We start from the raw sequence: 11,996 nt of genomic DNA, 5'->3' as shown, positions 1-11,996 counted from the left end.
TCTGAACAAACTGCAAGGAAAATTAAGTGATAGGAACCTCTCAAGGTGCCTGGCATAAAATTTACAGAGAGCTATTTAGACAGTCAGAACACAGCATTATTTCATTAACACACAGCCGTGTTTCCAGCCTGGGGGATAAATGCTCCCTTTCATACAGCCTGCCAGCTTCACAACACTTCTACCCTTCTGTTGCAGTTGCCCAAAGAAAACTAATTCTCATCATCCTCCACATCTTATTTGCTCAGTCTGACATACCAAAGGTCAACCATAAATGTATGTGTAGCTCCCTCTTGGCTACAAGTGCACAAAACTGAAGGGAGAAGATTCCTGGAGAGCGTCTGGTCCCCCGGGTACACCTTATCAGGGGGCTTCAGAGTGGGCGCGGAATAAGACTTGGGCCAATGGGATTCCAGATACCTGATGCTTCGGGGGAGGGTTACAGGTGTGGGATCAGCTCTGTGTTTTTCAGGGGTGAGACAGAACATTCCATTTGACCCTTGGCTCTGTCTGTAGGTAGAGGGCATTGTTTAATCAAAAGAGGGATTGCCTTCAACTGGCTATACTACTGTTTTCTAGTTGTTTAGCAACTGAGGTTTGGTATCTCAAAGCTTGTTCTCATTTCAGTCTCGCTTATAGTTTCTGTATTTTCCAAATCTTTTGCCAGGCAATCACATGTATAAGGCTTTCCTATTTCATCTTCCCCAACATCTCCCCCATTCTGATGAACAACTAAGATATTAGATACTGTCTTACTCATTACTTTTTGCACACACTGAAGTATACAGGGCACTGCTACTAAAACTACAATTATTACTATTAGAATAATCAAACCTACTTTACAGAGTTCCTTTAGCCAAGGTGCAAAGCTCTATCAAACTGTCTAGCCAAGATGGGTCATCTGTTGTCATTTGGTTAGCTAAATCCCTTAAGTTTTGTAGTTGTTTATGAATGGAAACAGAATGATTGGATAAATTCATATAACACAGTCCTTCAAAATCTTCACAGCCATGTCCATGTGCTAGTAAAAGAGAGTCAATAGCAGCTCTATTTTGTAAAGTGGCATGTTTCACTGCTTCTTCATCTGTTAGCAAATCACTGATCATAGTAGAGGTGGCATTTACTTCCTTACTGAGCCAACACCCTAACTTGTTTAATTGTTTTAATGCAATCAAATAACTCAACTGAGGTAGAAAAATGCTTGTAATAGTTGATTTTCCTGAGTTCCAAGGGTGAAAATTGCTATCACAGTTGCTCTTATATTGATGTCCCCAGGAGGATCTAATCCTCCTGCTTTTCTTTTTGACTGCTTTTTTGACACTGGGAGCAATTATTGTAAGTTGTCCCATGGCACAAGGGCCACCATCTGTTTTTGAAGGTATACCTTGCCAGGTAAACTGTCTCCACAGATGAGCCAAATTCCTTCAGGAAATCGAATAGGAAGTTTGTTAAAACGATCTGCGTGGGGTTTGTCATATGTGAGAAGCTTAGTTTGATTATACCAATAAGTTTATAGCAATATAACTGGGTGGTATGGGGTAATCTTTAAATGAGGGCCATTTTCTCCTAGGAAATGAAAGAAGTAACAGGTATGCATAGTTAACGAGCCTAGGATTTCTAGCTCTTGAAGGTCAGATTTATCAACTTTAGAATTATCAATATAAGTTTGGTGTCTCTGGCTAGGAGTTGGAGATACATGATGATCGTCATATGGCCAGTATTTGTCAAGAGTAACATTATCAAAACCTTCTGGAAGAGGTACTCCAACTAAACAGGTTGAAAAAGGTTTGCCAGGGCTTGTGTCAGATAGACAGATGGTATCAGAGCCTGCAGACTTGGCTAAAGCAACTCAGACATTCATCTTTGGCTGACTTACAGGTAAAGCTTCATTACAAAAACTAAAACAAAAGACTAAAAGCGACATGCGCTTGTGCAAATGATAAAACTCCATTATTTTCTTGAGCTGTTTCTGGCAGATCGCTTTCTCCTGATGATTCTGCTGACGACAAAGCGAAGTGCTCCTGAGTTGGGGTATTCACAAATTTTACTTCGGGAGTTTGGGGTGCCACTATTTGTTTCATCACGCAATGGCACTGCACGCTCGCCTTGGAGTTTTTTGGATTGGGTCTTCCACTCACATCATGTCTGGATCGACACTGCCAGGCAAGATGCTTTCCCTTCTTGCAGACAGAGCAGCGATCTGGCGCTTGTGCACTCCTTTTGATCTCTGGGCAATTCCTCATGATATGGCCAGGTTGTTTACAGAAGTAGCAAGGTCCTGAAGTTACAGCAGCTTGCAGAACAGCCATAGTGTTGTCTTGTTGCTGGGAGTTTAGAAGCAAGGCAGCTAGGATTTCTGTAAGTTTTTGGTCTCGTGCTTCTGCTTGTGCTGCCTGTGCTGTAAGAACCCTTTCAATTTTTTCTAGAATTTTTCCAAGTTCATTTACCTGAATTGTTGCTAGCTGCTGTGGACCCCCAATTTTGTTACAGGCATCAATCATTTCAGGCACTGTAGGTCTTTCTTTTCCCAGGGCTTTGATGACTCTCTTGCACTCCACGTTTGCATTATTTTCAATGATGTCCCGTATCACTATTGGACGGGCTATATCATCACTGCATTGTCTTTCTGCTGCTTGGATCACCCGGTCCACAAATGTGGTGAATGGTTCAGACAACTCTTGGCTAATTAGATTATAGGCTTTTTCAAAATTTCCTGCAGGCTGAATTTGCAAAAAGGCTCTGCGAGCCATCTTTTTAATGTCATCTAATGCCATTTTGGGTAAATTCACTTGATTTTCATTCTGGTCATCAGGTGGGTCACCTATTAGCTTAGACAGGGTGAGGGCACGAAGGTCTGCATCAGTACATTGTCTATAAGTGTTTAGTACCCCTGTAAGCAGTCTCTTCCATTTGAATTCCCATAGAATATATTGTGAATCTGTAAGAATTATACTAGCAAGATTTTTACAGTCATTTGGTATGAGTGTATGACCTTGCAGGGTACTTTTCAGCAGTTGCTTAAAATATGGAGAGCAGATACCACTGTCCCTTACTGCTTTTCGCAGTTCTTTCACATCATGAGATGGGATGGCTGTCCATGTTTTAGGACCACCAGCTTGCTGAATATCACAGGCATAGCTAAAGGATGTAGACTTTCCTCTTTGCAAATTTTGCAAAGACTTTCCTCTTTTCAAATACTGGCTGAATATCACGGGCATAGCTGAAGGATTTAGACTTTCCTCTTTGCAAATTTCGCGTCTGACTTCATGCCAGTCTGTTAGTTGGAGATTATCAAAACACTTCTGGGAATTTTCTAAATTTGGGATTAATGGTGGTGAATTTTCAGGGTTTAGTGTCTTATTTTGGGTTAAGAAATCTGTGCCAAACTCTGGAGGGACTTTAGAGCTGTTGGAGAACAGGCTTAGATCTTTTTCAGAATTGCTTTGTATTGGGTTAAAAGGGTTGGCATTTGCAGGGGTGAAGTAGTTCTCTGTCTGGCCTGTATTTGTTAAAGTAGCTGTCACATTCCACCCTCCCCCTCCTCGTTGCACGGCTGGTGTGCCCGGCTGTGGGTGTGCGGAGGAACCACGATACAAAGTGGCCGCATTCGGTGTCAGGAGCGGGGAAGGGTGCGTGAGGGGGTGCGGCTGTGGTCCGGTCCTGCTTGGGGCGGGTGCAGGATGCGGCGGCGGAGGCAGGGAAGCAGGAGGAGGAGGCACGGCACCTGTGAGCGGAGGCACAGGAGTGGCTGTTTGTGTGGAGGCGGGAGCTGCAGGAGGCTCCCGCAGCCGTGAGGCTGTGCCCGTAGCTGGAGCGCCTAGGTGCGGCAGAGACGCGGAAGGATACATGTGAGGCGCCGCAGCATCATGCTGCTGTGGTGCCGCGTACAGGCTCGGTGGCGGTGGAGGCAGGTGAAGGACGGCTGGAGGCTGCGGTCGCGCAGGACCTGCTGGTGGCTGTAGCGCTGGGGGTTCCGGAAGCTGTGCGGGACGCGCTGCAGGGGGGACTATTTGTGATGAGTATGTAACAGGATCCAGCTGGGCTGGCGGCGCGGATGGATACACTTGTAGACTCGGTAAAAGCGGAAGTCCTGGCAGCGCCGGCTGGGGTCCTGCGGCTGGAGCTGGGGGCGGCGGTGATGGCGTGGGAGGGCACAGGGATGTCGGCTGGGGGTGGAGTGCGGCATGCAGCGGGTGGGAACCGGGAGGCTGTATCAGAGCAGTGGCGGGAGCGGTGTGGGCCGGCGGCGGCGCCCCGGCGGTGTAGCAGTTGCGTGCGGCTGATCCCGCAGGCGGTGTTGTGGCTGAATAGGTCCGGCGGTCTGGGAGTAGTAGTAACTGCGCATGCGGGGCGTGCGTCACGGGGTCCGCGGGGCAAGCCATGAGGGCGGCCGCCTCGGGAGCCGCAGCAGGGGCCGCGGCTGCGGCCGTGGAAGGGAACGCCAGGACGTCCGTGACCATAGGAGACGGCAGCGCCGCGCCACGGAGCCCTGGAGCGGCATGCTGCGATAGGGGCGGGTCGGACTGGGGCGGTGCCGCAGCAAAGTGGAATGCCTGGGGGGGCCCGGGGGCGGGAGGCCGAGGCGCCGCTGCGAGCCCGGGGGTGGCCGCGGCTCCCAGTGCGGCCGCAGCCGCGCCAGGAGCGGAGGAGATAGCCGGGGCGGCCGGCGTGGAGGCGGCGGGAGTCCGTCGCGGGGCGGGTACGGGGGGTGATGGGCCAGCCGGCAGCCGTGCCGCGGCGCGCAGCTGCTGGGAGCTCGCAGGCTGGACTGGGGTGGCTGCTGGGTCGGCGGGCAGGGACGGCACTGCCCCATCGGCAATGTCGGGAGTACAAGCCGGAGCGGCGGCAGGGACGAGAGAGGCTGTGGCCACCCGTGCGGATGCCGCGGCGGCGGCGCGGGGCGGTTTGAGCGGCGGGACCGCTCCGTCCCCCAGGGCGAGCGGTGCTGTGCCGGGACCGCGGGGCCCTGCCGGTGTGTCGGCAGGGAGAGCGGCCACGGGCATTTGTCCTGCCGCGGGGTTGGGGCTTGCTGCACGCGCTTGAACACCAGGACAAGTGGGCAGTATTCCCGCGGCAGCGTGTACAAGGGGCACTGCGGACGCGGGCACGGCTGTCGTTGTCGGCGCTGCAGATCCGGGATCGGCAAGGGATGGCGATGATGAGGCAGCGATGGATGCAGATGAGACCCCGGGCACCACCAGCGCCACGTCGGTGGCGGCGAGGGGGACTTGCGGTGGTTGCAGGAGCGTGGCCGCCTGACTCTGCAGGAGGCCCGCTATATTGGCGGCCACGGCCGTAAGAGGCGCGTCCCATTGCAGACTCGCGGGGGGATGGAGCGGATTCTCAGCAGCAGCGTGGCCCGGCAGAGAGACTGCTGCGGGCGTGTTCTGTGCAGCAAACAGCTCCGCCAGCGCCCTGCACGCCGGGAGCAGCTCAGCGGCAGACATATCCCGGCGGGAGATACTATTAAAGAGTCTGTTTCCAACTGTGTCCCAAAAGTCTCTGGTGAAGACGGCTGAACGTTCAGAATTCGGGAAGTTAACTAAAGTCCATTCTAAAAGATTTTTTAGCTCTTGCTTAGGTAATGTACTGTTACTGCAACTTAATAAATGCTTTAGTTGCTTATAGAGATCTCGGTCATGGGCAGAGTGGGATTGTCCCATTCTTACACTAACGTAGCTCACCTCGATGTCGCAGAAGCAGGGTCCTCACTCAGAACTCCGACGTGGGGGTCTGGCCAGGCACTCCAGTCGACCAGGACGCTGCGTTGAGCTTCCCCTCAGAGCTCCGGTTTCAGGCGTCGCTCGGCAAGGGCTTTCCGTGCTCGGGGCCTCCAGGCGGGTCTCCACTCAGAGCTGCAGTGCGGGCGGTGCAGAGCAGCGCTCGGGGCGCACGCCGGCGTCCCTCCGGAGAGCTCCGGTCGGCGCTGTTCAGCAGCATCTCCGTGCTCGAGGGATGCCACGGCAAGGGTCCTCAGAGAGCGGCGGCCTGTGCTCCGGAACGGCAGGCAAATTGCTCCGAGAGCTCCGGGTGCTCGCAACTCAGTGACGGCTCTCCGTGCTCGAGGATTGCCTCGGCAAAATTACAGAGCTCCGGCTTTCACGCTGCCCAGCAACGATACGTCCTGCTCACGACACCGATTGCGCGGCTACAACTGGTTATTTAGTTACCGTCCGTGGAGAAGTCTCCCACAGGTGGAAAAGCTGAACAGTCCTTCAGACACGTTGGGCACCGGTCTGTAGCGAGCGCTGGTGTCCTGCCAGCCTCAGGTCGGAGCAGACCCCAAGGAGCGGGGGCAGGGAGAGATAAAGGAGAGAGAGAGAGCGGGGGCAGGAGAGGATTCCAAGAGAGCGTCTGGTCCCCCGGGTACACCTTATCAGGGGGCTTCAGAGTGGGCGCGGAATAAGACTTGGGCCAATGGGATTCCAGATACCTGATGCTTCGGGGGAGGGTTACAGGTGTGGGATCAGCTCTGTGTTTTTCAGGGGTGAGACAGAACATTCCATTTGACCCTTGGCTCTGTCTGTAGGTAGAGGGCATTGTTTAATCAAAAGAGGGATTGCCTTCAACTGGCTATACTATTGTTTTCTAGTTGTTTAGCAACTGAGGTTTGGTATCTCAAAGCTTGTTCTCATTTCAGTCTTGCTTATAGTTTCTGTATTTTCCAAATCTTTTGCCAGGCAATCATATTTATAAGGCTTTCCTATTTCATCTTCCCCAACATCAGTGAAATGTGAAATTTTGATTAATGAAATAAAACCTTATATTAATTTTGCCAACTGCATTTGCCAGCAAGTCTAATTTGACCCTCATCTATATGAGGTATATGGTATAAAGTACCATCATCCAGTACTGATTTTTGGAAGTTCCTCAGGAACAGCATTTATCCCACCAGAGCTGGGATGATTTTTTTCCCCATTCTTTGAAGGAGCTGGGGATGGCCAGGAGCAGAGTGCAGGTGCAGTTTGGGTCTGTGTATTAAGTCCAAAGAGAAAGCATACCTCCACTTGTGACGAGGGCTGGTCCTGGACGGTTGGGATGGATGGAGATGAGAGATCTCTGGAGTCAGGTGTTAGGATATACATTTTATCGTGGGACCCTGCTTGGAGCTGCCAGCCGCAGCTCGAAGCAGGCCCCAAGGAGAGGGGGCAGGATGAGATAGCGAGAGAGGTCCAAGAGAGAAGGGGAGCACAAGAGAGTGGGTGCTGAATAGGACTTTGGACCAATGGGATTACAGATACATCACACTTCAGGGGAGGGTTACAAGTGTGAGATAAACTCTATGTTTTTGAGGAATGAGAGCACTTTATCTGACCCTTTGATTTGTCTGAGGGTCAAAAAGGGGAGTTACCTTCTACCAGCTACACCACTGTCCACCAATTGCTTAGCAACCAAGGTCTGCCATCTCAAAGCTTGTTCTCCTCTCAATCTGGCTCACAGTCTCTGTATTTTTCTAAATCCTTTGTCAGGCAACCATATTTATAAGGCTTTCTTATTTCATCTTCCTCAACATCCACTGATGACAGGAAGAGTTTTGCACGAAGGAAAAACTCCCCAATACATCAGATGGCTGTTACTTCCTTTTGCTGCTTTTGAAAAGCTTGGACAAAACTGCTGCAGCCCTGTGCCAGGAAGGAGTGCAGGCTGGGCACAAACACCCTTCTTTGGCCATAACTTCTTTCAGCTCTTCTCTAGCTCACCACAGGTTTTTCAGCAGATGACTGCATCCTTGTGTGCACAGCTGCAGGGGAATGATCAACAGATCCATTTTTTCCCACAGAATCATTCTGGATTGGTGGTGGAGTTGTCCCCTCTCTAATGCTCGAATGGTGAGCAGCACTGCTTGTGCAGGTGACTTTTTACTGCTGCTGCCTGAGTGGAATTTTTCGTGGTATTAATCTTGCCCTGACTTCCACAGTTTGGAAAGCTTGCAGCAGGAGTGCTTTGCTGAGTCTCACCCAGAAGCTGTTGCTGTGGCCATTGCAGAACACATGAAAATGCTGTTGGTGGGTGCAAGCTGCACTCCAGGTGGACCCCAGCTGAATTCCCTGCAGCAGGGAGGGATGTGCTCAGCCCCGGAGCTGGCAGGTGCTTGGCAGGGCTAGAAGTGAAAGCTGTGACCCTGGTCACTCTAGCAGCCTGGAACAGCCACACGGTGTTGCCTGAGTGCTGAGCCAAAGGAGAGCTCTTGCTTCCTCCCTGTTCCCTTTGCCACAGCAGATGGATGGGAGGGAGACCAGGATATGAGAGTCAGAAAGTACTGGGGAAAGCAAAGAGCACAGAGTTAGGAGTCAGCAGGAATAAAACTGCAAAACCAAATGAAGACTTTGGTTGTTGAAGATGGGGTGTAGTTTAAAACTGATACTAAATCCCTGAGAGTGTTTGGCTGTGGAATGGGCTGGAATTTTGGAATGCGGAATTGCAGCTATTCTGATTTCCAGCATTAGTGAGAGACTGACAAAATCCAAAAATGCCAAAGAGTTAGCACTAGCAAACACACTGAGGATTGGAGACTGCAGCTCAGATTTCTAAATATCAAGCTTCATATTCTGTCATAACAGATCTGTTGCCTAAAATGGTACAATGCCAACTCAGAGGATTTTATTCCTGCAGCCGTCAGTGAGATGGAGCCCCCTGACACCAGACCTCTTGTGAGTGACTGCAGCCTCCCTCCCTTTCTGTTTATGTGGCTGGAGACATCCCAGAGATCTTCCAGATGTGCTTGGTGCTCTCAGCTGCCAATGGGAAACAGTCACTGCAACACAAGCAAGAGGTCTGAAGTGAGAACTGGGCTTGGCTCAGGGTTGTCTGTGGAACACTCTGCTACTATTACAGGAGTGCTTAAGGGAAGCACAGGAAGTTTTCACAGAAGCTCCTGAGTCTGGAGAAATAACTAGGGCACAGGGCTCTTGCTTGAAAAAAAAAACCCATATATTGAAAAACTTACTTGTTTTATGACAACAGAGCACAAGGGAGTTTCAAAAGGCTCAAGAAATAAAATCAGATGGAGCTAAAGCTCAGCAGTTTTCAAAATCTGCCTTTTTAATTACTGCTTTATTCTTTACTGCTACGGACGGGGTTGACTTCAGTGCAATGGTCTGTGACTGCAAAAAGTAACTTGTTCACAAGTTTTGGTTTCTACCTTGGAACTAAACTCAAGGGTTCTTATTCTGAAATAGAGGCTTTCCTCAAGTTATTCACTTGCTGCTCAGTCAGAATATGCAGTGACACAGTCACATCAGTTTTTATCCCTTGAAAACACAAGTAGCATTAATCCTTCAGATCAAGTCCCTTGGAAGGCACAACACGAAGGTTCCCCTTTGTTTGCAAGTGGAGAACCTTGACTTCTACAGAGCTGCCCCTGTCTCTGAGTTGATGAAGACTGACAAAGGCTGGCAGGAGGTAGCACAGGAACCTCTGTAAGTGCATGAACTTCCTCGGGCTTGATTTTAGGCTGATATTAAGACTTGGCTTCTTTGTTGCACTTTCAGCCTGCACCCCTACTCTCAGAAATTAACCAATTGTATCAACATAGGATCCTCAAAGATTACAGTGCCTCAGTCACCGACCCCTGCCACGCTCCTGGTGTCCCTGTGCAGGGAGCAAACACAGCAGCCAGCTGTTTTCCTGCCTTGGGGACAGGATTCCCACCGCAGGACTCAGGGGTGCCAGGACTGACACTGCACATTGCTCTGGTCCCTGTCAGTCGTGGGCAGCACAGCCCAAACACACGGGTCACTCTCCAAACACTGTGGGCTGAGCAAACACTGAGCAGTAAATCTGTGCTCTCTTTATCCAGTTAAAATTGTGACATTGCAAAGAAAACAAATCAACTGCCAGAGCAGTTCCTGTAAGTACAAAAGAAACTAACTCAAAATTACTGTTTCCATCATGCTGAGATGGATGCACCCTGTAATATTTCTTTCCCCCTGGTCTTGTCACACCCTCACGAGGAGGGTGTTTCACCAAGCAAACGAAAGCAACAGCCAGACTGTTTACTCAGTTTATTTAACAGCACTAAACAAACATTAAATTATTGGCAGAGGCCCAAATACAATGAATTTTTAACTTCATTTAAATAAAAATATTACAAATATGGAAGAAAAGAACTGCCCAAACCATCTGAGTATTACACAAACGTGTGGATCACAGTTTATCTTGCAGAGCCAACATCTTCCCCCACCTTCAACGTGGCAGTGCTGCTGCTTTGGCACTTGTACAGTTGAAGCACTCAGGAGCTCCCCCTTGAAGAGTTTCAGCTAAAATTCCCCTTTCTCCATCCTTGCCTTGTACAGTCTTTCAGATTGTTTCCTACGGTAGACATCATCTGCAGAAAAAGATGTTTTATGTTAGAGCTTCCCCAGTGCAAGTTGGTGTTAAATACATGAATCCTTTCATCTCTTTTTAAACTTTTCAATCCAAACTTCTCTTGCAGATGCTGGCTGACAGGCAACTGGAAATTCAAGCCAACAGAAATCCTTATTACCACTTAAAATAGCTCAGGTTCTCTCCCATGTAGGCTAAAGTTCTTCCCATCAGTCCCAATGAAATGTTTTTCTAGGAAAACTAAGTTTCCACTGCAAAACAGTTGTTTCTTGTCTACTTTCCCACAAGGGTAATTAAAATTACAAATGCCCTAACTAGCTGAAGGGAAATTAGATTATAAGCATGAAGTCAATGCCTGAGGGCTTCCAGCCTGACTTCAGTATTTTAGTCTTTTTTATATAAACAAAACACAGGAACATTCCCACCTCCATGGTCTTCCCAGTCATTCTTCCTGCCTCCCCGCTCCATAATGCCACAGTTGAGCAGATCCTTCCAGTGAATTACACAAAAATTTCTAGCAGGGTTTATTAAAGGGAGGAATGTCATATTAGAAATAAATGCTTTGACTTACAGAAACTAAACACCATTATCCAAGTTCTCTTGAGCTGTTTTCATACTTATTTTTTAAATTGCAGAAGTCATGTTTCAGACACCACACCTCTGCTTCAATGCTAGCAAACCTCCTAAGTGTTTTTCAATCACCACAGAATGGTTTGAGGTGAGAGGGACCTTAGAGATCACCCCATTCCATCCCCCCACTATGGACAGGGACACTTTTGCCAGACCAGTTTTCTCCAAGCCCCATCCAACTTGGCCTTGGACACTTCCAGGGGTGGGGCAGCCACAGCTTCTCTGGGCAACCAGAGAAGGTTGACAGGGCCTCGCAATCCTCAGAGGAAACAATTTTTTTTCCTAATATCCAATCTAAATGTACCCTCTTTCAATTTTATTCAGTTCTCTAAAGCCAGGATTTGTGTTTGTTTCCGCTGGGGAGGCAGGGCCTGAAGCGCGCCATGCTGCCCGAGCAGGAGCAGTGCCTGACCGCAGTCGGAGCCTCCAGGCGCGGGCCGGGGCCCGGCCCCGCCGACCCCGCACTCACAGAAGGTCTCTTTGCCGATGCGGACGTTGATCATGAACCACTCCATGGCTCCGCCGAGCACAAAGAAGAAGGGCAGGAACCTGTAAAAGCCAAAGCGCCGCTCCCCGGGCACCAGCCTCAAAAGGCGCTTCAGCCTCTCGCTGACCAGCATGGCCGGGCGGCACCGGAGCCTTCGCCCTTCCCGGGTGGAGGAGAGAACAGAAGGGGGCGTGTGAGAGGCGGCACGGGACGTGCCGCAGTCACACCGAGAACGCAGCCGGTGGCGGGCGAGGAGCGGCCCCAGCCCGGCCGAGCCCCCGCGGCCATGGCGGCCATGGCGGCCCCGCCGCCCCTGCCCTGAGGCGGGAACGCGCAGCCAATCAGGGCCGCGCCCGCCGCGCGCGACCCCGCGCCGCTCACCTCCCGCGCGAGGGCCCCGCGCGCGGCCGGACGGAAGGACGCGCCGAGCGCCACGTGACCCCACATGGCAGCGCCTCGCCTGATTGGCCGGGGCGGGGGCGGGGGCGGGGCCCGGCGTGAGGGGCCCGTGAGCGCCCCAGCGCCGCCCACCGAGCCCGGCCCGGCCCCTCTGGCG

At 50.8% G+C, this 11,996-nt stretch overlaps 1 protein-coding gene and 1 long non-coding RNA gene across 3 annotated transcripts; one reads left to right on the top strand and one right to left on the bottom strand.

Moving 5' to 3' along the window:
• Window positions 1-1,003: 1,003 nt before the first annotated feature.
• LOC128794156 (uncharacterized) lies at window positions 1,004-6,776 on the top strand. The gene is made up of 2 exons (XR_008433007.1): window positions 1,004-1,083; window positions 6,695-6,776. It is a non-coding gene; the product is annotated as an uncharacterized LOC128794156 (long non-coding RNA).
• Window positions 6,777-9,986: 3,210 nt separating this feature from the next.
• LOC128794153 (small integral membrane protein 4) lies at window positions 9,987-11,897 on the bottom strand. Of its 2 annotated transcripts, XM_053953833.1 has the most exons (3): window positions 11,822-11,897; window positions 11,423-11,599; window positions 9,987-10,324 (listed from the first exon to the last, which is right to left on the bottom strand). In XM_053953833.1, the coding sequence occupies exons 2-3, from the start codon at window positions 11,571-11,573 to the stop codon at window positions 10,257-10,259; spliced, it is 219 nt and encodes a 72-aa protein (XP_053809808.1). In that variant the 5' UTR covers window positions 11,574-11,599; window positions 11,822-11,897; the 3' UTR covers window positions 9,987-10,256. The 2 variants fall into 2 exon arrangements, with proteins under 2 accessions (XP_053809808.1, XP_053809807.1); XM_053953832.1 differs by lacking the exon at window positions 11,822-11,897 and having other exon boundaries at window positions 11,423-11,771.
• Between the last annotated feature and the right edge of the window lie 99 nt (window positions 11,898-11,996).

This window comes from Vidua chalybeata, chromosome 12 (assembly GCF_026979565.1).
Source record: "Vidua chalybeata isolate OUT-0048 chromosome 12, bVidCha1 merged haplotype, whole genome shotgun sequence".
Taxonomy (NCBI): domain Eukaryota; kingdom Metazoa; phylum Chordata; class Aves; order Passeriformes; family Viduidae; genus Vidua; species Vidua chalybeata.
This window is presented reverse-complemented; position numbering and strand designations above follow the sequence as displayed.